The sequence below is a fragment of the Narcine bancroftii genome, chromosome 1 (genome assembly GCF_036971445.1).
Source record: "Narcine bancroftii isolate sNarBan1 chromosome 1, sNarBan1.hap1, whole genome shotgun sequence".
NCBI classification, from domain to species: Eukaryota; Metazoa; Chordata; class Chondrichthyes; order Torpediniformes; family Narcinidae; genus Narcine; species Narcine bancroftii.
In genome coordinates, this window is record NC_091469.1 from 256665931 (window position 1) to 256693639 (window position 27709).

The following is a 27709-nucleotide window of genomic DNA, read 5'->3' on the forward strand; positions in this document are numbered from 1 at the left end:
CCCCACCGTGGAAGTGACCCCCTCTCCCCCAGATCGTAGCAGGCATTTCAGTTAGGGCGAGCGCTAACGTCACGAGAGTAACCAGGTTGGCCATTTTCCTGTTCAAGTTGCTGGTTGACGTGACCTAGTTAAGTTTAATTGGGTTCCCTGACTACCTCAGAGGTAGTCAGGGACCCGGTTGGATTAGGACCACACTGACCAGGTCAACCCCTTTCAAGCTGCCGTGTGAGTGGGGCGCTAACTGAGCCATTTTGCATGGTAGCTTGAAAGAGCCTAATGATTCTCTCTTCATATACTAGGTCCCTGACCCCCGCACTTCCTCTCTTCCTTGTATGTTCTCTCCCTGAGATATGGACACTCTTTTTCTCCCTTACAAACTCACTCCCCCTTCCACCCATTGTCTCTTTCAGACTCTATCACTGACTCTCATCCTCAACATATTGACTTGCTCTATCCTCCATAAACCAACTCTCCCTCATAACTAACTCTCCCTGTCTCCCACAAATTGACATTTTCTGTTGCAGATGCTCTATCTGGAAAGGCCAGAAAGGCAAACAGCAGTAATTATGTGAGAGGGGCATGGTTGAAGGGATCGCCCTGGTTGGGTCCAGGTCATCAACTATCTTAAGAGTGGAAAAAATGGTGAGCCAGCCCCTCCCAGGCCAGTCACACATGGAACCATTGAGATTGAAATTGGTGTACAAGACTTTAAATGGATTAAAGCCTGTGGTACAGTCTTTCTGTGTTTTGTGTCTGCTTGCTGCACCACAGCGCACCACAGATGTTGAAGCATTTCAGCTCCTGTCTGAGTGGTGTCATGGATCTATTCCAATTCACCTACCATAGCAACAGGTCTACGGTTAATGCCATCTCATTGGCTCTACACAAATCCCAGGAACACCTGGACAGCACAGATGCATACCTTTATTGGCATTCAACACAATCATCCCCTCAAAATTGATCAGCAAACTCCTCCAAGATTTGGGACTCGACACCCCACTGTGTAATTGGATCATGGATTTCATAACCTCCAGACCATCAACAATGAGGATTGGTAAGAACATCTGCTCCACAGTCTCCATCAGTAATGGAGCACCACAGGACTGTGTTCTTAGGCCCCTGCTCTACTCGCTATGCACCTATGACTGTGTGACTTGGTATGACCACAACACTTTCTACAAATTTGCTGACGATACCATGGTAGAGTGTTGTATAGAAAGAGGAGAATAATCAGCATACAGGGAAGAGAATAAAAACTTGGCTGAATGGTGCACCAACAACAACCTTACAGTCTCTGTCACCAAAACCAAGGAGCTAATTGTTGACTTCAGGAAGGGAAAACCAGAGGTGTACGATCCAGTGGTCATTTGGGGATTAGAGATGGAGAGGGTGAGCAAATTTAAGTTCTTGGGAGTCATTATCGGAGGATATTTCCTGAACCCAACATACCAATATCACTGTGAAGGAAGCACTTCAGGACCTTTACTTCCTCTGAGGTTTATGACACTGGAAACACTGGCAAATTTCTTCAGATGTGTGATGGAAAGTGTGCTGACCAGCTAAATCATGGTCTGGTATGTGGTCATCAATACCCCTGAGTGTAAAGCCCTGTAAAAGGCAGTGGATACAGCCCAGGACATCACAGGCAAAACCTTCCCCACTATCGACAACATCTGCAGGGAATGCTGCATTCAGAGAGCAGCAACAATCATCAAGGATCCACACCACCCAGCACACTCTCCATTCTTGCTGCTACCCATAGGAAAGAGGTATAGGTGTCACAAGACTCATACCAGCAGGTTCAGGAACAGCTGCTCCCCCTCCACCATCAGACTCTTCAACAACAAACTCAATCAGGTACCCATTTAAGGAGGCTTACTTGGGCACTTTGTTTTTTTCCTCCTCTCTGAATTGCAGTCAGTTGTTTACATTTGTTTATTTGTTCACATGTGTACAGCTTTTTTTTGGCCTTATCAATAAGTGGTAATTCTGCCTGGCCCACATGAAACAGAATCTCAGGGCTGTATTTGGTGGCATGAATGTATACTGACAATAAATCTGCATCAACTGATACAGTTTTTAATAGTATATTGAATGCATTCCCAGGAGTGCTAGAGGAGACAGAATCAAATTTAACATTCGAGAAGACCTGGATAAGGATGCAGAGGAAGAATTTACTGGGCTGGCTTGATTTCTCTGGTAGAACAGACTTGACAGACCAAATGGTCTCCTTTTCTGCAGGAACACATAGCCTCCACTTTAAGCATAGGGTTGCCCATTGTCTGCATGATGCAGCTTCCCAGTGGTTGCAATCTCCATCAGTGAATCAGTCACCAGCCACACTAGGCTAAGTAGAATTCAAATGACTAGTCATGCCATTTTATTCAGGCGCCTGTCTACATTTTTTTCATACTGTGATGAAGCCCAAACGTTGGTTATGTATCATTTTTCCCACATGTGTGACTTAGCTGAGTTTCTCCAGCAATTTTGTTTAAAATGCAATCACGGCACCTGCAGACTTTCTTAGACTAATTCTGCTTCTCACTTCCAACTGAAACTTTGAGTCATATATGGGCACTGCTGATGAGCACAGGGTTTCAGGGAGTGCATCTAAGTTCCGAGAGTCTGGTTGTTCCCTGATCGTTAACGACACAGCCCACTTGCAGTAAGTTTACCTGTACAGTGGGAGGCAGTGTTTGTCAAATTGATTGCCCGTGGCTGAAAAGGTGTCCCCTAGCAACCTGTGGCTCGTGAGCGATTTCCATTGGATAAAGCGAGTTGACGGCACGGCTGAGGGCGATAGGATCGGGGCTTTGGGCAAGTTGAACGTGCGCTTTCCTGCTCTTTTTTCTCGCTGCCTGCAATGGTTTCAAATCAATCGTCAAACGAAGGCGACGTTTTAAAGAAACTTAACGATCGCTGCTCCGAGTTCTCAAAGGGTTAATTGGAGAGAGAGAGCGAGCGAGAGAGGGGGCGTGACTTGGGGTGCAGGGGGAAAGTGCTGTGAGAGGAGAGAGAGCGAGAGAGAGCGCACTCCAAGAGACAAGAGCTTGGAGATCGAGCCGAGTGCATCCAACACAGACATCAGATAAGCTGGGCGAAGCAGCCGGCCACTGGGGGGGGGGATCGTGAAAGAAGCGTGACGCTGGAAGCCGGGGCAGTTTGAGTAAGCCCCCCCCACCCACTCCCCCCGAGCCGGTTGTGGCAGATCTCAAGGACGGGGGTTCAAGAGGTGGCTCCCCCTCAAATCCCCCCCTCCCCCCACCCCCCCCGTCCGTCCGTCCCGAGCTTCAACAGCTGGAAGATCCGAAGTACTGATTCCCCGGTGGAGCCCTGTGTCTCGGACATTATGGATATACTGGATAACTTCGGGGCTGAGAAACTCTTCGCAGCTTCAAGCCTAGTGGATTTGGAAGATTTGAACGAATCTGATTTTCTCAGTAATGTGGTATGTGGTCCGTTAACCAACTCGCTCTCCTGCTTGGGTACTGCGCTCCTTCGCACCGTCTCCATCTCTGCAAACAGCATCCCTTCATTCTGTTCCTTTGTTCATTTCCTTTTTCAATCTCTCCAGGACACACAAACTTGTCTATATATGTGTGGACCACCACATACACGCAAACATTAACATATGCACATTCATACACATATGGATCCATTTATTTGGTCATATATACAGCCACACGTGTGTGTACACGCGCTCCACCAAATCAATACAAAAAGATTCTCCACTCAGAAACAGAGAGAAAACAAAAACACACCTGGATCTTTCTTTGAAGGATACAGACACTAAAAAAGCAGTGGCAAGTAGAGAGAACGTGTATCTCTGTCACTTTCAGTCTATTTTGACATGAAATAAAAACCATACACATCAAGAAAATACAATTTTAGACAGTCATACATTGAAACAGACATAACGGTATTCAGTAACATGTTAAGACAAACGTGCATTGAAATACTCAATGACACAAGTACCTTTACATTTGTCACAATCAACATCTCAGCACAAAACTGGGCTGAATGTGAATTCATGCAAATTCATTCTCAAAGGTACAGTGTAATTCACATAAACCACATGCAATTTTCATCTGTTGTGCTCCTCAGATAAGCCATTCTCAAACAAAGTAAGCCCATTGATAATATTTATAAGTCATGATTTACAAATCATCATTGTTCCTGAAAGGCACAGACTTTGCATTCCACATGGGGAGTCTGCCATGAAGGAAAGTCCATTGTGCATACCCAGTTGGTGACTATTTAACTCATTTGGTTTGCTCTGCTTCATTTATATGTGGAATATTATTCTTTAAAGCAGGGCCACTTTAAGTATTACTGTAAAAAGTGTGCTGGTGACATTGCAATGACAGCAGAGATATTATTGAACATGATTCAATATAATGAATTTTACATTTGAAGTTTACTTTGAGGAGAGGTTGATGAAATGTGGAATTTAGAAAATCATATAGAGGGAGATTCTGGCTGTTGGTGTAAGAATGTTATTGGTGGACAGAATCCAGAGGATGAGAATGGAGCCAATCGCCTGAGTGTGAAGGGCTTTGGGTGGGGAATAGGTCTTCCAATGGAAGAATAGGAAGTATCTGGTATAGGAGTGCATCATTGTGTGGTATGGTAGCTGCAAAGCCTCAGACTGGAAGTCTATATAGAGGATCATTAAAACAGCCGAGAGGATCACTGGGGTCTCCTTGTTCTCTATAGATGACATTTACTGGGAGCATTGTCTAAATAGGTCTCGAAATTATAGAAGGCCCTTTCCATCCAGCGTACAATATCTTTAATCCACTACCATCAAAAGGAAGGTACAGGAGCATCAAAATTAGGACTGCCAGGCAGGGGAATAGCTTCTTCCCACAGGCTGTGAGACTGATGAATAGCATCTCATAACCATGTAAATCAAGGGTGGCCAACCTTTTAATTTAGAAACACAGCACAGTAACGGGCCATTTTGGCCCATGAGTATGTACTGGGGGTGTAAGTTAATTGAGGGGGACAGACTCATGGGCCAAAATGGCCTGTTACCGTGCTGTAGGTCTAATTAAAAATTAAAGGGTTGGCTGCCCTGATTGTAAATTATCCCAAATATTCATATATTGTGGTCTTTTAGTGATGAACTAAACCCACCACTCATTGTAAGTGAGTTAAGGCCAACTGCCTCACTCAACTCTGATGCGCATTTTTAAGGCACCCGCGCTCCCAACAGCCTTCGCGACACTCAGCCTGGAAATGATGTCATCTCTGATGATTGGCAGCAAAGCCGGTACTCCAGGGCTTCCTGTTCTTGCTGACTCAGACCTCCGTGAGCCAGTTCATTGTTTAGTGCGGTTCTGATCTCTACAATATATTTATTTTGATTATTATGTGATCATTATGTACTGTTTATTGCATGTTTGTGTGTGCACCATGGACTGGAGAGACGCTGTTATGTCAAGTTGTATATGTACAATCAGATGATAGTAACTTGTAAACTTGAACTTGAGAACATAACTTAAGAACATAAGATCTTGGAGCAAGGTGAGAGCAGAGCATCTGGCCCATTGAGCGTGCTCTGCCATTCAGTAGATCATGGTTGATCTGTCCTTCGACTCAGCATTACCTACATACCTTATCCCCATAACTCCTATCCCCATATCAATGGAATACTATAAATATAAAGAGGCAGCCTCTATTGCTTCCTTGGGTGGAAAATTCTACAGGTTCACTACTCTCTAAGAAAAGCAGTTCTTCCTCATCTCCATCTGTAATCTAATTCCCCAAATCTTGAGGCTATGTCAGTAGAAGAAACTTTACTGCCTCCATCTTGTTATCCCTTTCATATTTTTATGTTTCTATTAGATCCCTTCTCATTCTTCTGAATTCAAGTGAGTATAATCCTCAAGTCAATCAATCTGTCTTCATAGGCTAACCCCTTCACCTCTGGAATCAATCTGGTGTACCTTTTCTGTAGGCCCTTCCATAAAGTCAAAAAGTCCGAGTGTAAAGGCAGAGATTCTCTGCCCTTACGTCGGGAGACTTACCTCCATGAATGCGGCCTAGCCGGCTCTAAGGCGACGGCTGCAATCCCTCTCGGGGGAAGGGTCAGTGGCAGAGTGCTGTCCTCTGCCACCCTGCATGAATGTACTGCTGCTACAAGCAGATGGCTGGTAGGGGGTGGGTGGGGCTGATGATATCGAGGTGATGTTGTCAGCCAGCGACTCATCTCACTCACCCCCTCCCTTCTCAGGGCAGGGCGGCTGGTGGGGGGTGTCAGGGCAGGGATGGCTGGTGGGAACCATCAGGGGGCAGCTGGTGCAGGCTGTGACAGCTCTGCTAGCCACTCCGGCCCCTAACCACGCCTCTTCGGCCTTCAGGGCCGCTCGATAGCTCCAGTGGCTTAATACATGGCAGAGCAATGTCTGTCTTCCCTACCCATAATTCCCCTATGCAGCTAGAACCGTTCTGGGAAACACAGAGCAGTTCCAGCTTCATGAAGGATTATGGGTAGGAAAAATTGCTCTGCTGTGTATTTATGACGGGAAGCACCATGGCAACAGTCGACCCACCTAGAGCAGTTCTGGATGATCTACCGATGCGTTGCTCTGCACAGGTAAGTTTAACATTTTTATCCGTCTCTGCGCCAACCTCGAAGCAGAGGCCCAGCATAAAAACACCTTGTGTCAACTCCAAAGCCAGTATATTTTCTCAAGTAAGGAAATCTGTACTATCTGCATTAGTCCTGTTGCAGCTTCACTGGTATAGTTGCAGCAGTTTCTACCAGCTCTCAAATACAATCCCTTTAGCAATGAAAGCTTAGATTTCATTTGTGTTCTTGATTTCATGTTGCCTGCACAAGCTCTCCCAAGACCCTCTGCAAAACAGCATGCTGTAATCTTTCACTATTTAAATAATAATCTGATCGACTATTTTTCCTTCCAAAACAGATAGCCTCACATTTACAAATATTGTATTTCATCTGCCAGACCTTTTTCACTCACTCAACCTATCTATATCTCTCTGCAGACTTTCCTCTGCAAAACTTGTTTTTCCACTCAGATTAGAGTCATTCGCTACACTCGTTCCTCTCTTCTAAATTGTTAATCTGCAGTGTGGGCTGAACACTGACCCCTGCAGCATGCATTCACCACTGATTGCCAAGTAGAGAAGCTCCCATTTATCCCAACTCTGCTTTTTGTCGGTTAACCTATCCCTGTAAATGCATTACTCCAACTCCATGCATCTTTACAGTATGGATGTCTTTTCAATGGCAAACACCTTCTGGAAATTCAAGTATACACATTCACCTGTTCACTTCTATCCACTGTGCTCATTATATCTTCAATTAAAAAAAAAACACCAGTAAATTTATCAAACGATGTGACCTTTCTGAATGCAATATAATGAATTTCTGTGCCCTAGGTGGTCTGTGGTTAGTAAGGGATTACTTAAGGTGGTATGTGAGTGGGAAAAAAGGTTGAGAACCACTGATCTAGAGAATGTCAGTGCATTGTCACAAAAGGCTCTACTATAGGTACTCCCTGACTTACGACCCACTTGACTTGCGTCCATCTGCACTTACAATCAAATAAAAAAAATATGCGAATGCATATACGCAATATAGTGCAATATAGTGCCTGGTGCACGGTCGCCATTCTGTAGGTGCACTAGAAAGATAGCAAATTAGAGGAAAAAACTATCCTTTGCCAATAGATTGTCTCATATTGGCGTATTGGAATTCGATTGGTGCATGCGCAAGAGTTAAGGGCGCAAATTCAATTTATCGTTAGGGTCCTTAACTCTTGCGCATGCACCAACCAAACTCCAATACATGAACCCACTGTACATGTGCCAAGCAAAGATATGCACATGCGCTAACTGAAGAGCCGCGTATGTGCCAACTGAAGACTTGCGCATGCACACAAGAATCAAGATGGCTGTGCCCAGCCTATGGAACCCAGGACGCTGACTAATAAGGTAAGCATGTGGAAAGATTCATCAAGGTTAATCAACAAATTCAGGAAGCTTTAAGTTATTATCGTTAAAGACTTCAGTATTCCACATGTACAGGCAAAATTCTGACTCACATCCATTTCAAGATATGACCGATTCTTCGGTCCCAATTACAGTCGTAAGTCAGGGAGTACATGTCTAACTTTTGCCATTTCTTTCAGTATCCCGGGATGCATTTCATCAGGCCTGGGTAATTATCTTTCTTTAGACTCACTAGTTTCCTCAGCTCTACCTCTTTTTGGTAGCAATTGCATTCAAGTCATCACTTTCCAATACATCCGTAACATCTCTCATTGGCATGTTAAACATGATCGTTCCATGAGGATTTCACATTACAAGATCATTTATTTCATCTGTCTCGTTGCACAGGTCCAAATATAAGATAGCATGTTTCCATGTACGTTTAGCAATGTGCTGTTCAAGAATGCTATCAAGGATTTATTAGATTAAATTCTCCTCAAGACTCCTCGACCAAGTTGATTAATCCAAAGTACAAGTTAAATTTCCCCATTACGACTACTGTTCCTTTCTTACATGCATCAAATATTTCGGGTGCTGTTGCGTGTGCCACTGTAATGCTATTATTTGCTGGCCTTTCGAAAACTTCCACAAGTGATTTCTTTTCCTTTTACTATTCCCTAATTTCTACCCAGATGGATTCAACCTTTTGCTTCTTAGATCAAATCCACCACTGTCTGTAAGAGGTTTGCTCGTTCTAGCCATGTCCACATCGGTTTTCTCCAGGTGTTCCAGTTTCCTCCAATGTTCCAAAGATGTACAGGGTTAGTAGGTTCATTTGTCACATGGGTAAATTTGGGCAGCATGGGATGTGACTGTTTTATATCTCTAAATTTAAAAATAATCTTAGATCATCTCTCACGATCACCCTGATCTCATCCTTAATTGAGATTGCTACCCCACCTCCCTTATCTTCCTGACTATCCTTTCAGATTACCTGGAACCCATGGAAATTTAATTCCCAATCACATTTCTGTAAAAAACACTAAATCATGCCACCTTTTACTCACTTGTGCCAATTTTGTTGACAGTCCAACCTGCTTGGAGTGACAGTGCAGTTCCAATGACCTGATGGGGACAATGACTGTAGTTCTGATAATCTCCAAACTTGATATCTGAAGTTTTCCTCTTTGAGTACCTGGGGGAGTGCTATTAGAAACTATCCCTTTTCTCTCGCATTTGATTCTACCTGTTTCTGTGTTGCTCGTATCTGGTGCAAACCTGTATTTTTATGTAAAAGTGCTGTAGGATCTCAGCAGGTCACGCAGGATTTATAAAAAGTAAAGGGTGACCAATATTTTGGGCCTGAGCCCTTCATCAATGCATGAGCAACAAGAAGGCAGGCGACAAGAGGAGAGGAGGGAGGAAGGGGCAGACTGGGAGATTGTTTTGTTAAGAACCTTTGTTGCAAGAATAGGGACCTCCCAGTTGCTAAACATTTTAATTCCACACACCATTCCCACACTGGCATGTTTATCCACAGCCTCATGCACTGCCAAACTGAGGCTATCTGCAAATTAGAGGAACAACACCTAATGTCCTGTCTGGATACTCTCCAATCAGATAGCATCAGGTTTCAGATTCTTTTATTATAATGCAATTACACAGATGTAATATTACACAAAATTGCATTTAGTCTGCTGTAATGCAGACAAGGATTTGCCATCAGCAGAAATGGCCTGGTGCCCCTGACAGTCAGAGAAAGAAAAGCAAAAGAGAGTCCCTTAGAGTCACCAGATATCTGTGGATTCACCTCCTGTGCTCCCATAACCTCTGCAGCCACACAGACTTCAGTCCAAACCACTGGCAACCCAAGCTCCAGATCCAAACCTATGACATGATCAGGAAGACTGCAGTGCCTGAGACCCTTGAGTGCCGCTTCCACCACTGGCACTCTCTTTAGATACCTGTTGCGCCCTCAGCCAGCATTCAGCAGTCCGCAGCTTGTGTGGGTTCCTGACTTCAAGTCACCAGCAGCCCACTGCCTGTGTGTTCTTCATCCGTTGAGCCCTGCATTGGTCCATTGCTATGGTTACCATCCTGTAAAACTGTCTCTTCTGCTTATCCTTCTCAAACAGGGGGTGTGCTCCCCAATTAATACTGACCTTCAGTTTCCGTTAAACCCCTCCCAAGTCCCTATCCCTCCATCTCCTTTCCTCCAGCCCCCCCACTCCTTCCTTCCCCTTCAGAGAGTAAAACACCTCAGCTGTTTTACTCCTGCACCCTTTCACCTATATCCACCTATGACATCCTACCTGATAGCTTGTACTCCTCCCTCCTCCCCTCTCCCTCACCACTGTCTGCTCTTTACTCATAGTTTGATGAAGGGCTCAGGTCCGGAACATTGGTTAGTCGTTACTTCCTATAGATGCTGATTTTCTCCAGCACTTTTGTGTATTGCACCACAATTGCAGCATCTGCAGAATTCCTGTTTAACTTGTATTTCAGAAGCTTTAACATTTTTACTGCAGTAATTGATGGACACATCAGAGGGAATAGGTGAGTGAATTATGAGATTTCCCCAACTGCCAACATTGTCTCAGTCGGACAACTGACAGCCTCCTACAAACCAGAATATGTTTATTTCATTGGCAAAATTGCATGTACAAGATGGACATGTGCAAGCATGAAACACAGGTATGCAAATGTGTGCATAAAACCTACACAAAAATTATTTTTCAGTCTGACCCTGTGAGTTCATTTGCTCTGACCTGGGTAAACCCATGGGACAATTTTATTTCATCCTGTTGGCTGGGAGGGGGGAGAGGAGGTGGGATGCAGAGGTAAATAGAATGATGTTTAATGAAAATGAAAGAATATCTCTACAGGTTGAGTACCCCATATCCGAAGATCCAAAAACCAAAAAGATCCAAAAACTGATTTTCTTTTAGCGCCAACATGACCATGTTGGGGCTCTGACACTCTGTTGGCGCCATTTTGATAACAACAGAGCACTGGTGTACAAAGAGGAAGATGACATTGGAAGAAACATTTGAAAAAAGCTGTCAAGGAGGATTTCTAGTGTTTGGTGCCGCATTAATCTTCTCTTGTAAGCAGAAGTTTTTTTTAAAAGTATTAACATGATTTCATGTGCATTTTCCATTTGTGGCGTCATGTCAACATTTAAAAAACTTGCTGCTGTTTGTTGTTGCTGATACAGGTTTTCTGCTGATGTTACTGTGCTGCTTAGTTCCATTGTTCTAAAAAATGAATAAACCCAAAAACCAAAAAATGTCTGGTCCCAAGTGTTTCGGAAATTGATACGGTACTGTAGTAGGCAGAAAAAACAAAGAGGTCTGATGAATCTTCCTCCTCCTGACCCCTTTGTTTTTCTTGCCTCGCTCTCCCTTTGTCTGGCATCTGCCAATCTACTGCCTCTGTTCACCAATCCCTCATGGGTCCCTGTACCTCCTCCCACCCAGTCCTCTTTATATCAGCTTCCATTCTCCACATTGTCATTATTGATGAAGGGTTCCAGCCTGAAACTTTGAGCAGGCTTGAGAGACTTGAGAGGCTTTGAACTTCTCCTAATTGGTATGCTCATATTGTATCAGAGCCATTGGTGACATGAACTGATATATCCTTGTAAATAACTGTCGTGTAGTCTCTTATCATCATATCACCACTTTTACTATTTCACCAATCACAAAGAGGGCATGCTCAGAAAATCATAGATTTATACAACATGGAACATGCCCTTCAACCAACTTGACCGTGCTAACTAAGTTGGCATTCTTGTCTCCTCCCATTTATCTATATTTAGTCTATATCCTTTAAAACCCTTCAAATGCCTTTTGAACATTGTAATTGTACCCTTCTCTATATCTTTCTCCAGATATGGACTACCCTGTGAATAAAAAAGTTGCCCCTCCGGCTCCTCCTTACTTTGCACCTATGCCCTCTCGTTTTAAAATTGTCTACTCTGAGAAATAAAATATGAGCATTCACTTTATCCATGCCCCTCATGATTTTATAAACCTCTATGAGGTCTCACCCTCCTGCTCTCTGAGCAATGAAGATGCAGCTTGTCCAACCTTTCCCTATTACTCAAGAAAACTTTGTTTGCTTCCACAGAGTGCCACAGTTTCCTTCCATATTCCCATACCATACTGGTTACTCGGTTAAATTTAAATTACCCCAGGTGCAGATGGGTGCCAGATAATTGGGGAGGGGGTGAATGTGAAAGAGAACATTATTGGAACATTATTGCTATTAGAGCTGACACAGAATGCTATCAGCAAAATCCCTAGAATTAGCGTAAATTTCATTTACAAAAATTGAAAAAAGATGGAGGTATGGCCTTACCTAATTTTAGATTTTATTATTGGCTACTAATATTCACTATCTAACTTTTTGGATTTTTTATTCTGGAAAATTGGATCGTCCATTATGGACGGATTTCGAATTGAAATCTATACAGCAGTATTCAGTGGCCTCTTTATTGGGTACCTCTATTCCACTTGGTTTTTCCATCGTCAATAGGAATATATCTAATCCAATACTCAAACATATATTGTGAATCTGGTTCCAATTTAGGAATTATATTAATTTTAAAAACTTTGTCTTATCTAGATCTTTGTCTTTGGTTTATCTGTGGGACCAGGGAGATGATGGTCAGCACAGACTAGAGGGGCAAAATGGCCTGTTTTCGGTGCTGTAGCTTTCTATGTTCTAGTACCTGTACTATCTCTCATAATAATTTTTTTTACCATAAATAATTAATAAATCTTTCTCTATATGGAAAATCAAAGGTATTGTTTCTTTTGCAAATTTATGTAAGGATGGTCGTTTAACATCTTTTGAGCCATCTGCAAGTAAATATGACTTACCAAATACTCATTTTTTTAGATATTTTCAGATTAGAAATTTCTTAAATACCATATCAGTGGATCTTCCATTTATATATCCACCAGATTTAGATAATAATATTTTTCAATTGAATCCTTCACAGAAAGGGTTAATTGGAATTTTATATGATAGATTATTAAAATTACATCCAGTACTTCATGATAAGATTAAAAAAGGCTTGGGAACTGAGGATCTATGGGACAAGATTTTTAAACTGGTAAATAGCCCAACATTTATTAATCAAATTCAATGTGGTGCATCGTGTTCACATGTCCAAAGATAAATAGGCTAGTATTTTTTCTAATATTAACCCTATTTGTGACAGATGCAAATCTGAAATTGTTACATTGACATATATTTTGGTCTTGTTCATCCTTAGTAAACTATTGGAAAAATTTTAATATCTTTTCATCTATATTTCAGGTGGAGCTATGACCCAATCCAATAACTTTTTTTGAGGTTATTGACCCAGACATAGGGATTTTTTCTGTACCTGTTCATTGGGTTGTAGCCTTCTCTACATTGTTGGCTATTCAAATGGAAAGATTCTAGACCTCCAACAGTATTTCATTTGTTGTCTCATATGTCTTGTCTAAGCCTAGAAAAAATTAGATGTATTTGATTAATTGGTGAAATTTTAAGATACATGGCAACCTTTTATGTCTTATTTTCAAATGATGTAAATGTTTCTAAAGTGATGAGATGTATTTACTCTTCTAGATGAGATATAAGCCGCTTTCAGGTGGCCAGAATACCTGACTGTAAAGTCGCCTATTCTACCCCAATGCAGCTGTTGGGTGGCCACCTGAAAGTGGAGAACCCGGCCAGGAGGAGCACTTACCTAACCCTCCTCCTGTAGGTATATTATCCGGTTCGGAGAATCCTCCGTTGCACCTGAAAGCAGCAATAGTCTGACCTTTGTTTTTTGATTTACGGCAGGAACTAAAAACTATAGAATATATGTAACCCTCAGGATAAGATGCTTAGTTGTTTTTTGTTAGTTTTTTTATGAGAGTAAGTATTATATATAATACTTTTGATTTTTTTTATTTTCACCCATTGAAATGGAGGGGGACCAAGTTTATCCTGTTTGAAGTTTTATCTTAATATGTGATACTGTATTTTCAGTTTTGTTCACTTTTCTTCATTGTAATGTAGTTCTTATCAAAACCAATAAAAAGATTTAAAAAAAGAATGCTATTCAGAGTTAGCTGAGATTACCAAAAATTGGAGGGACAACACCTCATCGTCCGTCTGCACAGCCTCCAAAAGGATGGCATGAACATCGACTAAATAGAATGCTATTTAGCCCAGTGGGTCTCTGTTGTACCAAATTTCAGTATTTATATCCTTTATTCATCCTTAAAATGTTCCTGGTTTGAGACAATTTCCTTTGCGTTTGTTCCCAGTTTATATGTTTCTGTTTATATTTTCCTGTCCATTTTTTCTTCTTTATTATCAGTGCAATGGATCATGTTGACCTTTGGTCAGATGTTCTGCAGTGAGCTGACAGCAACATCATCCTCAATCCTCCATCTTATCCAGGACTGAGCTTGCGTGTTGAAACTAGGAAGCCAGACATGAGCTATCTCTTCATCAATTTATTTATCTATTTAATGTAGTTTTTAGCAATAATGCTGCCGCAAATCAATGAATTTTGTGACACATTCGTGACAATAAACTCTGATTCTGTACTGGAGATTGGATGCCAGTGTGGCACTGTTGGATCATCACCAAGACCTTCAGAGGAGCACCTCTGAATTGAGAGATAGGATGCACTTTGTGCAAGGCCCCTCAGCTCTCATCAGTCATCAGAATGGTTCCATTCATTTTTTAAAAATATTTTATTTACGTATTTTAAAGCCAAACATTCAATTAACAAGAGAGAAAAAATAAAGTATTTCAAACACGGAAAAGAGCTAGTGATCTATGATACATGATGACTATAATCTCTCATTCCACTCCCCCCCCCCACCACACTCCCAAAGAAAGGAAAAGAGAGAATTAGTAAAGAAATAAAAACATCTAAAAGGAAAAAAAAGAAAGTAAGAAGAAAAGAAAAAGAAAGAAGAAAGACAGAAAGAGGAATTGTCGGGGATTCATCGCCTACTCCACAGGCTAATAAAAACGAGAAGTACACCTAATCAATTCAGATTGAAAAATGGCGAAGTGATTCAATGAAGGAACCCTATAGATGTTAGTACAATGAAGCCACCACTCAGACCAATGGCAAAGTGACTTTAAATTCTGCTTCATTTAAAGAAGCAGGAGTCCTTTATGTTGGTTACTGTGAGACATAGTCCATGTTCAATCCTAACCAAAATTTTTCTGATGAAGTACTTTTTGATATGGTGCAAGAAATGCTGGATATCCTTTTCAGATCAGGCAGGAAGCAAGAAATAGTTAATATTACATGTTGATCATCTTTAATCAGAGATGCAGATGTGGGAAATAAATCACATTTTAGGAAAGGACGAAGGAAGGTCTGGTCAGGTAAATGGCTAAAGGGATAATGGTGGAAGGTGGGAAGATGATGATTCATGTTATGAAAAATCATGAAGTGGATTGTTTTGTAGGAATGCAACCCTCCCACAATGCAGGCATCGCCTGTATCATTATGAAGGTTGGAAGGCCCTATGTTTAAAGGTCATAGTCCCCTCACCTGCTCCCAATACTAAAACCTCTTATTCTCTCCTCTCCAGGAAAACATAATTTCCTTCCAAGGCTTAATTTCAGCTCTGGTATTTTATTTGAATTTTGCTCTTTTGTCAGCTTACTTCAATATGGGAATATCAAATCCATGGCCTACTTTGTAATTATTCCCTTACACGACGTTTTATTTTGAAGTTCTAAATAAATTAAAATACTGGACATCAAAGTGCCCGCCCCTAAGGAATATTACACTCAGAATTAGGCCATTTCCAGAATCTAATTACTTTTCATCACTGGGAAAGAAACCAATACATTTGGAATATCCCTGGGACAGGAACTGCTTAATACAAGTTATGATCAAAGGCATATTTTTAAGTGAATGGATGATATAAATTATTGAATGACACAGACGTTGAACGTCAAAGATCTGGCTTTGAAACCAGTCTGTCAGCAAAAACATTGGTTATATGCATCTCAGAAATTACTTTGGTTGGCAACAACTTCCCAGGGAACAAGACATCAGTGCAAAATCACATATAATTTGTCTTTGCATTGGTAACGTCATTGTTTAGAGTACAGGAACAGGTGTTATGCAAATGAAAATGTCAGAGAACTTGGTAATCCTAGAAAAATGGGGAGAGGCATGAAGAAAAGAAGAAACAATGTGGTTTGTGATACTACTTGGGAATGACAAATGATGCACCCTATGGGGAATATATTTAATTTGCTTCATTTCGGGTATCTCAAAACTTAAGAGGGAAACTATTTGTTAATTGGTAGCAATACATCTAAACTGCCTGCAATTTATACTACTCATTTATTCCAGTATTTATCTTTTGCAATAGGAGTTGTTTATATTTTGATGCACAGCTTTTTCAGTCAGTCACGCCACACAATTGTTATAAGTTTAGCAGGGCTAGATTAACATAATTTTTAAATATTGAAGACTGGTCATGAAGAGTCTGAAAAATACTCAACAGGGAATTCAGAAGTAAATCACAAAAATCTGTAGACACCATGGTTGAAGTAAAAACACAAAATGTTGGAGAAGCTCAGCATTGTGTTTTTACAATAGGGAATTTAGATTATTTAACAGATTTCTTGAAATATTTTTGCAGAATAGATATAAAATAGTGGAAATAATAAAAATCTGCATTTTTTTAAGCCAGAGGTTTAGGTAACTATGGGGTAGGAACCATGTTTGGTAGCCAGGGAAAAACAATTTCCCATTGTGCTTCCTCCTGACATCCGCTTCCACTTTGTTGATGTTTGGTATTGGAAGGAAGTTACTATCAAAGGGTGAAAGTATTTAATGCCAGCAGAAAAACACACATTCCTACCCAGAGTCAGCAGCTTTCCAGACCAGCATGGATATACATTGCAGTAAGAAGATTGACAATCATGGCAGTGCTGGTTGTCAAATGTGAGAGGTATTTACAATCAGGAGATAAGTTGATGAGGCCTCCAGGAATGCACTCAATGGACTTGGCAACCCACAACTGGCAAACAAGAAACCACCCTGCAGGTTTTACCTGGCAGAAGTTTTACCATTTCCTTCCAAAGTCAATCAGACCTACAGGATTCAAACATTTGTTTGGTTATTCAATTGCTGGTCAAATTCTTGAGTCAAGGAGTAACAAAATTAAAATATCCATCTCTGCTCTTGATCTCTCTTAAATTCCACCTTACAAAATAGCTGGGAGATTTGGTGTCAAATCTTCTCCCACTGATTGATTGATTTCTAAAAAGGAAGTAGAAGGAGATTGGGTATGGTTGTGTGGTAAGAGTGAGAGAGGGTGGGAAAGCTAGCTCCTGTTCAGTCAATTCTGAGACTGCTTTGCTTTGGTTCTCATGATGGTCTGACCTGGATGGAATGCAACTGTTGAATTGTAGTAAGGATTGAACTTGCCCACTACCATCTCTTAAGGTTTTTCCCTGCAACTGTCATTATAATATTGATTTAACCATGATAGAAAGAAATGTATGCATGCTGACTTGTGTTCAGTAACTCAGTAACATTCTGTGATGTTGCTCCAAATTACAAGGTATATTAATTTCTCTAATTGAGTCTGTCTGGTTATTCATTGCTTTTGGCTTAAGAAAAGGAGAGCCGCTTATCATTTAAAGACGCAAAGTTAATGAGGTTTAGTAAGGAAACAGGAGCCTGCTGGAATATGTTTAAGCAAGGCAGGCCTAATCAGACTTATGCAAAAGGAATGTTGAATATTGAGGGAATATCACTCTTAATGTGGCCACCTTCCACATTTGGTCTCGAGACCAGAATGGATCTGCTTTATCTTGCTCTGGTTTAATATCTCTTTTATCAGATATTTACAGAATGCCAGACTTTCTAACAGACCTTTCTAACAAATAAAAGCCTGTTTATTTTCACTGGTGTTAATTTCACTGGCTCCTTGCTGTTGTTACATGTGCATTTGCAGATCCCACTGAGTGACTCATGTGGAGAAGCATCTCATAATTTTTCCAAAACCGCTTCTGAGAATTAAACCAGTGTTTTGGAAGTGACTCTTTCAGTAATGTTAGTAACCTTGATTTTTTTTCTAAGTAAAATTGTGCTAAACTATAGGCAGCTTTACTATCCATCAGAATCTACTATAAGACAACTCAAACTCATTGAAAAATTTGGGAACTTAGCCTCTGTAGTCTATACCATTGACTGTTAGATAAATTGCTTTAGGTACCTTTCGGTGATTAAAAGTGTGATATAAATGACAATTATAAGGTTGTTTTTGTTGATTAAGCATAAATATTTTACCTTCAAATTTAATGGGAAATAAATTGTGCCTGTACAAAATAGAGGCCAGTCGGATTTTATTTGTTTCCTCTGGGCAGGATAGATTTAAAAATGCCAATAGAGTATCACATGGTTGAGTATTTAGGTAATCAAATTATTATGGAATGAGAAAGATTAATATTGTTAATGAACTCAATATTTGGAAATGGCTAGTGAGATTATTGTATTATTGGTTTCTATAAATCCAGATTTTGTGTTTTTGCACAAGGTTATTTCAGTGCAATCCATATTTTTGGAAGGTAACAATAATAAGTGCAACTTAACTGTTGTCACATGAGGATGTTCTAGTGTCATTCTTGTACCTATGCACAAAACTCGTTAGTTTGATTCTAAATTTTGCATGAGGATCCCTCAATGTCCTTTCAGTGTTTTGCATGGGTACGTTGTTATTGCAATTCTGGTGCTCCATACAAGGCTGTCAGTGTTACTGTTGACATATGGTTGCTGTATTAACTTATATTAATTCATTTAGTGTTATACTTTTGTTTTTCTCATGAATCTTCTCAGTGTGACTTTTGTAGCATCGAGTAAGGGATAAATGTTGGTCTGGACAACAGGCCAACATATTTGCATCTCTTTAAAATACTGCCATTGGACCTAAAAGAGCAGAAAGGCCTGAGTTTAACCTCTTGCCTGATAAATGGCACTTAGCTCTGCATCAATTTGTCAGCTTCAATGTTACTTTCATGTCATTGGAGGAGTGCTTGAAGCCTCAATGCGTTGACTTGGAGTAGATTGACAGGGTACCACTGAGTTACAACTGATATTTGTCAAATAAATCAAAGGCTAGCAGACTGCTAGGTTTGTGGTGATAAAGGGTTAATTCAGCTTGGCAACAGACCGAATATAAAAGCTGCATGACCCCATCTAGCCTTACACAGTCATTTCCGGAGAGGTCCTTCTTAAATGCCGAAACAGATGTTATATTAACTCAAGCCAGCAACTCCAATATTCCACAAAAAATGTCAAAAAAATCAACAGAGAGGCAATGTTGGATCTTCTAGAGTAGAATTTATTTATTTCCATACCTCCATCTGCCCATGGTGATCACGGGAGACGTGAGAACTCTGTGATGGTTCATTTCTTGATTTGGTTCTTAGTTACCTTTACATTTATATCACCTTTGCTTCTTTTTCCCTCCTGAATATGCTTGTCTCCCCACACCCTGCCCCCCCCACCAAAAATTAAACAGCTTTTTCTTTTTGGACCTCCCTAGCCCCCCCAATTAAAATTGTAATTGACAAGGATTGTGAGAGGAGTATGAGGCTGTGAATGAGGAGGACTGAGGGTCAGGTATGTTCTTGTGCTGGGAGCAGGGATAGAAATGTAAATGGAGGATGTTGAGGTTGGGGAATGTTTTGAGTAGTGCTTGAGTTAGAACCAGAGGTGATTGGATACATACCTCTTTATCCCTTGCAGCAGTGTACACCTCTTCAAAATAGAATGGCCATTCCCTTATATGTACTTTACAAAGTATGAACAAAATTGGATGTGGTGAGTCCTATTTGTGTAGTGTCTGTGGAAAAGGAGATGAGCTTAGCTGAAAAATATTGTGGAACAGAGGTGAGGAATCCAATCATTGCTGAGGAGACAGAGTTATAAAGTTATGCAGAACAGAAACAGGCCTTTTGGGCCAATTTGGTGCTAATCATCAAGTGTCCATTTACAATAATTTTATTTTGATCCCATTTTGTTCTCCCAACATCCCCATAAACTCCTTCAGATCTACTGATCGCCCGCACACTAAAGGCAATTTTTATGGCCAATTAACCTATTAACTGCAGGTCTTTGGAATGTGGGAGGAAATCGAAACACTGGGAAAACCCACACCATTATAGGACATCAAAATTCCATGCATGCTGCACTGGACATCAGGACTGAATCTGGACCTGGGTTGAAATCCTATTCTGACAAATTGGGAAACCACATTTTGTCAATACTGTGCTACCCTGAATGTTTCCAAATGGTCATAAAAGCTTGTTTGGCAGCAAGCTGATCACTCCACTTTGTGAAGCTTGAAGATCTCAAGATAACCAGGCCAACCAATCATTTGCTAGAATGGCCTAAAAATAAAAATATTATTTCCTTCCTTCATCTGATATATTTTAACTGAATTCACTCCTATCAGTTCTTCCCTGTTGCTATATATTTCCCCCTCCCTTGTTTCACAGTTATCCATCAACCTCGGCCTCTCTATCCTCCACAACACCAACTGTCACCTATTAACTGATGCTCCCTGTATTACCTCCCTCTAGCATTGACAGTTGAGATTTCCCTTTCACACAGGGATAACCCTTTCACATAGGGATTCCAATTAACTGGCGTGTGAACGACCCACGTTTAATGCTAGGTCAGGTCGTTCACACTGAACCAAGAAAAGCCAGGTCAGTGCAACCGGCATTCCAGAGCAAAAGGAAGTGGGATCTGCAGCATTACAGCATTAGCGTCCTGTGTGATGTATAATGTACGTGCTGGGCAGTGATCTTGTCATGACCTCATTGCTGCCAGTTCAAGTTTTAATCTTCCGCTGGTATATCACACGCATTCATTGTCATCAATGCCTCACATCCTTAGCCCGACCTGGATCTGGGAAGGTGGGTAAGCCTTTTAGTCAGGAGCCGATGTGAAATGCATTGGCTCTGATACTACCTACCTTGGTGGGTAATACATGGGATAAAAATGACCCCCACCCCCATTCCACGTTCATTCCATTCACACAGATAAGTGAAGTAGTAAAAAGGCAGTTAATTCCCATCTACATCAGAATGCCTGGCTTGAGGAGAGCCTGGTAGTTCTATTCACCTTTTATCTTAGTTGGGATCTTCCTTGACATGTGCAAGTCCAGCTGCTAAAGTAGTGACTGCTGGATGTTGGCATTATCTCCCCTATCATCCTCTATGCCTTCATCCCATTTATTACAGCCAATGTCTATCATTTATCCAGCCTCTCACTCTTCCATCTCTTTGTTCTATCTGTGCATTCTCCCATTTTCTCTTGGCCTACCTCATCAATCAATCTACTATCATTCTCAATCACTCTACACCTGTGTTTTCCATGGCATCTATTGATTGCTACATCATAGAAAGTATCCAACATCATAAAGGACTCCTATCACCCCAGTCATACCTCCTCTTATTGGTGCCTTTGGAAAGTGCAGAAGCCTAAAGACTAGCACCTCAAGATTCAAGAACAGTTTCTTTCCAATGGTAATCACTCTTGAATCTCCCTTGTTACACAAATCGTAAACTGCTCTGACACCAAAAAAGCCTGTCTGCATGATTGAAATGCCACTTCTTTTCTTGTACTGTGGTAACTGAATATTTATTATCTACCTTATCTACTGTATTTGATGGCATATAAGACCCACCTATTTTGCCCCCAAAAAATGGCTCAAATATATTCCCTGGATCTGATATGCGAAGTTGAAATTAGGGTAATAATGGTGAGCAATGCCGGCAGTCATCATGGTTTCCGCATGGCTCATTAGCATCACCGCCGTCTATCATTGGGGGCTGGTGGTGGGCTCTCGGTGGGGAGCTGGGCGGTGGGAATGGTGTGGGGGCTGGTGCTGGGCTCTCGGGAGACTCTCTCAGTGGCCCGCTTTTTGTCCCTGGATTGATCCCACTTTCCTGCTCTTCCCCCCGATGGCCCACTGCCAGTCCCTGCGCTCGTCCCGCCACACTGTTCCCCCAGGGTACGGAGTGATGGGGCCCGTGCGGGGACCAGCGGCGGGCCACCAGTGGGGAGTGGGATGGTGGGGCCAGCGCGGGGACCGACAGTGGCAATTTGTTTTTATAAAATGTTTTCTGCTTTAGCTTAGCTGCTTTTGTTTTCTCTAGTAAATTACAGCAGTTTCATTATTAAAAAAGATTTTTCCTGTTGTCCTATTTGCATGTTTTGTCCAATTTTCATTTCTGTTATACTGTAGCTACATATTTTAATATCATTAAATGATTACCCGTAAATACACTAAAAACTATTCTTAATATTCCCTGCTGAAAGGGGGAGGTCCTATATGCCATCAAATATGGTATTTGTTTTCCCTGCTGATAAGGGGGGGGGTCTTGCATGCCATCAAATATGCTATTTAAAAAAAAAAATAATATACACTAGTGTTAATTTTTTTAAAATACCTGTTTGGGTTCAGAAAGGATTTCACTGCATATGTACACAGTATAATATATTTGGTCGAGTGGGGCAGGCGAAGGCCCCGATCCGGGCAGAGAGTGGGAGGCGGCGGCCCCAATCCAGGCACAGGGTGAACTGCGGCGGCCTCGGCCCCGGTCCGGGCAGTATGGACCGACCTAGGAGGGGAGGCAGGCCCCTCCAGCCCGGGTAAGAAACCTGCATAGGAGAAGGCCACTCCAATATAAAACCTACGACCCAAGGACCTCGCTGCCACGTCCCAGCTTGCTTGGCCACGGCACACGAACCATGGGTGTAATGGGTGGGGCCAGTACTGCGCGCACTGCACTCCACCTAAAAGCTCCTTTGCGCAGGCCCGAGGACAGGTCCACGTCCTCCCCCTCCACGTCCTCCCCCTCCACGTCCTCCCCCTCCACGTCCTCCCCCTCCACGTCCTCCCCCTCCACGTCCTCCCCCTCCACGTCCTCCCCCTCCACGTCCTCCCCCTCCACGTCCTCCATGCTAGACAAGGCTGACAGCCACCGACCTGAACGTCGGTCTGCCCTCATTGCACATGAACTCCTCAGACTTGACATCGACATAGCCGCTCTCAGTGAAGTCCGCCTGGCAGATGTAGGCAGCCTCCAAGAACGCGGCGCGGGCTACACACTCTACTGGTCTGGCAAGCCTTCGGATGAACGACGCCTATCTGGTGTAGGCTTCATGGTCAAGAGCTTCATTGCCTCCAAACTCGAAAACCTTCCGACAGGCCTCTCGGACCGAATCATGTCCATGCGACTCCCACTTCAAAACAAGCGTCACATCACCCTCATCAGTGTCTATGCTCCAACCCTCCAGGCGGAACCAGCAGAAAAGAACAAGTTCTACACCGACCTGCGCAACCTCATCCAACGTACCCCTACAGCCGACAAGGTTGTCATCCTAGGCGACTTCAACGCTCGTGTCGGCAAAGACTCAGAAACCTGGCCAGGAATCCTGGGCAAGCATGGCGTCGGCAAGTGCAACGACAATGGGCGCCTCCTGTTGGAGCTCTGCGCAGAACAGCGACTTGTCATTACAAACACCCTTTTTCAGCAGAGGGACAGCCTTAAGACCACCTGGATGCATCCCCGATCCAAACACTGGCACCTCCTGGACTACATCCTGGTGCGAGAAAGTGACAAACAAGATGTGCTCCACACCAGGGTCATGCCTAGCGCGGAATGCCACACTGACCACCGGCTGGTTCGCTGCAAGCTCAACCTTCACTTCAAGCCAAAGCCCAGGAACAATAAAGCCCCCAGAAAGAGGTTCAATGTTGGAAACCTGCAGTCAGACGAAGCGAGAGGAAACTTCCAGGCAAACCTCAAAGCAAAGCTCGACGTTGCAACCCGCCTCACGGACCCGTCCCCTGAAACCCTCTGGGATCAGTTGAAGACTACCATACTGCAATCCACTGAAGAGGTACTGGGCTTCTCCTCCAGGAAAAACAAGGACTGGTTTGACGAAAACAACCAGGAAATCCAGGAGCTGCTGGCAAAGAAGCGAGCTGCCCACCAGGCTCACCTTACAAAGCCGTCCTGGCCAGAGAAGAAACAAGCCTTCCGTCGCGCATGCAGCCATCTTCAGCGCAAACTCCGGGAGATCCAAAATGAGTGGTGGACTGGCCTCGCCAAACGAACCCAGCTCAGCGCGGACATTGGCGACTTCAGGGGTTTCTACGAGGCTCTAAAGGCTGTGTACGGCCCCTCACCCCAAGTCCAAAGCCCGCTGCGCAGCTCAGACGGCAAAGTCCTCCTCAGCGACAAGATCTCCATCCTCAACCGATGGTCAGAACACTTCCAATCTCTTTTCAGTGCCAACCGCTCAGTCCAAGATTCCGCCCTGCTCCAGCTCCCTCAACAGCCCCTAAGGCTAGAGCTGGATGAGGTTCCCACCCTGGATGAGACATATAAGGCAATCGAACAACTGAAAAGTGGCAAAGCAGCAGGTATGGATGGAATCCCCCCAGAAGTCTGGAAGGCTGGCGGCAAAACTCTGCATGCCAAACTGCATGAGTTTTTCAAGCTTTGTTGGGACCAAGGTAAACTGCCTCAGGATCTTCGTGATGCCACCATCATCACCCTGTACAAAAACAAAGGCGAGAAATCAGACTGCTCAAACTACAGGGGAATCACGTTGCTCTCCATTGCAGGCAAAATCTTCGCTAGGATTCTACTAAATAGAATAATACCTAGTGTCGCCGAGAATATTCTCCCAGAATCACAGTGCGGCTTTCGCGCAAACAGAGGAACCACTGACATGGTCTTTGCCCTCAGACAGCTCCAAGAAAAGTGCAGAGAACAAAACAAAGGACTCTACATCACCTTTGTTGACCTCACCAAAGCCTTCGACACCGTGAGCAGGAAAGGGCTTTGGCAAATACTAGAGCGCATCGGATGTCCCCCAAAGTTCCTCAACATGATTATCCAACTGCACGAAAACCAACAAGGTCGGGTCAGATACAGCAATGAGCTCTCTGAACCCTTCTCCATTAACAATGGCGTGAAGCAAGGCTGTGTTCTCGCACCAACCCTCTTTTCAATCTTCTTCAGCATGATGCTGAACCAAGCCATGAAAGACCCCAACAATGAAGACGCTGTTTACATCCGGTACCGCACGGATGGCAGTCTCTTCAATCTGAGGCGCCTGCAAGCTCACACCAAGACACAAGAGAAACTTGTCCGTGAACTACTCTTTGCAGATGATGCCGCTTTAGTTGCCCATTCAGAGCCAGCTCTTCAGCGCTTGACGTCCTGCTTTGCGGAAACTGCCAAAATGTTTGGCCTGGAAGTCAGCCTGAAGAAAACTGAGGTCCTCCATCAGCCAGCTCCCCACCATGACTACCAGCCCCCCCACATCTCCATCGGGCACACAAAACTCAAAACGGTCAACCAGTTTACCTATCTCGGCTGCACCATTTCATCAGATGCAAGGATCGACAATGAGATAGACAACAGACTCGCCAAGGCAAATAGCGCCTTTGGAAGACTACACAAAAGAGTCTGGAAAAACAACCAACTGAAAAACCTCACAAAGATAAGCGTATACAGAGCCGTTGTCATACCCACACTCCTGTTCGGCTCCGAATCATGGGTCATCTACCAGCACCACCTACGGCTCCTAGAACGCTTCCACCAGCGTTGTCTCCGCTCCATCCTCAACATCCATTGGAGCGCTTACACCCCTAACGTCGAAGTACTCGAGATAGCAGAGGTCGACAGCATCGAGTCCACGCTGCTGAAGATCCAGCTGCGCTGGATGGGTCACGTCTCCAGAAGGGAGGACCATCGCCTTCCCAAGATCCTGTTATATGGCGAGCTCTCCACTGGCCACCGTGACAGAGGTGCACCAAAGAAAAGGTACAAGGACTCCCTAAAGAAATCTCTTGGTGCCTGCCACATTGACCACCGCCAGTGGGCTGATAACGCCTCAAACCGTGCATCTTGGCGCCTCACAGTTTGGCGGGCAGCAACCTCCTTTGAAGAAGACCGCAGAGCCCACCTCACGAACAAAAGGCAAAGGAGGAAAAACCCAACACCCAACCCCAACCAACCAATTTTCCCTTGCAACCGCTTCAATCGTGTCTGCCTGTCCCGCATCGGACTTGTCAGCCACAAACGAGCCTGCAGCTGACGTGGACTTTTTACCCCCTCCATAAATCTTCGTCTGCGAAGCCAAGCCAAAGAAGAAGAATATATTTGACAATAAACTCATTAACATAATGATTGTGGATGAACGGCATCCACCACATCCAGAGCCCAGGCAAAACTCTTTCCTTCAGAATGTTTGAGCTAACAATAGTAAAACATTGCACCTGTTGCTCTTCTATGTGACATCGTGCAAGTCTTACTTCCCCTCTGAACTGTGTCAGTCTTGCTTCCTCTGGTTGGCTTATCTTTCATTTTCCAATCTATTTCTGCATCTGCAGTTTATTTTTGAATGTTTCTTTGACTTAAATGCTGTTTCTGTTTCATTGAAGAGCTGATGCAATCTGTGTTGAAAATATAAATCTGATCTGTACTTATAAAATATCAATATAGGACCAAGGAGAAAGACGTGCCCACTGGGAACAAGGTTTAGCATTTACTTCCCTCTTCAAATTTTGCGAGGAGTAAAGATAAAAGTAAAAGAAGTCTTTTGGTGTATCATCATCTGCAGGCTGCCTGTGCTGATAGTGGTCTTTAAATTGCATGTTTGAGTGTTGGCGATTTAACCTGTAGTTAAATTGTGTGTACATATGCATTGTAAGAAAAGCACTGCCATGAGATTCCTTCATGTCTCTCTAGCCCTTTTTACACTGAAAAGCCACGTTATTGCCATATACACAACCTGTCTCTGGAAGCCGGATTGCTTGTTCGTACAGAACAGAAGAAAACCATGTCAGCTAGCCAGCTTCTCAAACCAAAAGAGGCAGGACATGTAGCTCAGCAGTGTCGGCACCTAGTGTGACATTACATTGAATTGAGAAAAGAATCAGATTTGGTGGGTTCGGAAGGATTTGCAATCACACGTAACTTTTATTAACACACAATTTGTAGAAGAGCGTGGGAAAATGTAATGGGAATAAAACACACACATATGCAATTTATAAAAGAGCATGGGAAAATGTAAAACAGTATACAATTTCTTACCCGTTTTACAAATTGTGCACATGTGTGCTTTATTCCCATAATGTTTTCCCATGCTCCTTTATAAATTGTGAACCCACTGAATCTGATACCTTTCTGAACACAATACAACATTTATAAAAGAGTGTGGGAAAATGTTAAACAATTCACAATTACTAATTCACACAGGCAGTGCCGACATTCGCACTCTATGTGCCTAGTAGAGACTCTTGCTCTACTCGTTGTGCACCAATAACTATGAACATTTTCTGGATCCATCATCATGACATCATCTTCCCTTCCCATTTCAACTCAGCAACACAGGTCCTTTTAGACCAACCCTGCATTCATACACTCCACCTCTAACACTACCTACCTTGGCCGATTAAAGACAGGTAAGTTCAGACCCTCCCAATCCACCTTCAATGCATTCACACAGCTAGGTGAAATATTTGAAAGGCAGATAATACGCAGCTTTAATCGACTGTGTAAAAGTATTACATACTTGTGCAATTACCCATTAACTCCTAGTTGTCTTCCCTGTTATAATACTTGTACTATATGTTGGTCCTGTGGTAACTTTGTTGTAAGATCATTGCTT

General features: G+C 42.8%; 1 protein-coding gene and 1 long non-coding RNA gene across 5 annotated transcripts in view; one reads left to right on the top strand and one right to left on the bottom strand.

Annotated features, from left to right (window-relative positions):
- Positions 1 to 27709, bottom strand: part of LOC138741891 (uncharacterized) — a 280492-nt gene that overhangs the window by 64575 nt on the left and 188208 nt on the right. For 2 of the 3 annotated variants that reach the window (XR_011343862.1, XR_011343855.1), the window contains one exon: positions 13361 to 13465. The exons of the other annotated variant lie outside the window; for it this stretch is intronic. This is a non-coding gene — a long non-coding RNA (uncharacterized lncRNA). The remainder of the gene's footprint in view (positions 1 to 13360; positions 13466 to 27709) is intronic. 3 annotated transcript variants of the gene reach the window in all.
- creb3l1 (cAMP responsive element binding protein 3-like 1) overlaps positions 2784 to 27709 on the top strand; it is a 158949-nt gene continuing 134023 nt past the window's right edge. The window contains exon 1 of one of the 2 annotated variants that reach the window (XM_069896120.1): positions 2784 to 3448. In XM_069896120.1, coding sequence (XP_069752221.1) covers positions 3350 to 3448 — 99 coding nt within the window. In that variant the 5' untranslated portion in view covers positions 2784 to 3349. The remainder of the gene's footprint in view (positions 3449 to 27709) is intronic. The other variant, XM_069896117.1, reaches the window with a different exon arrangement.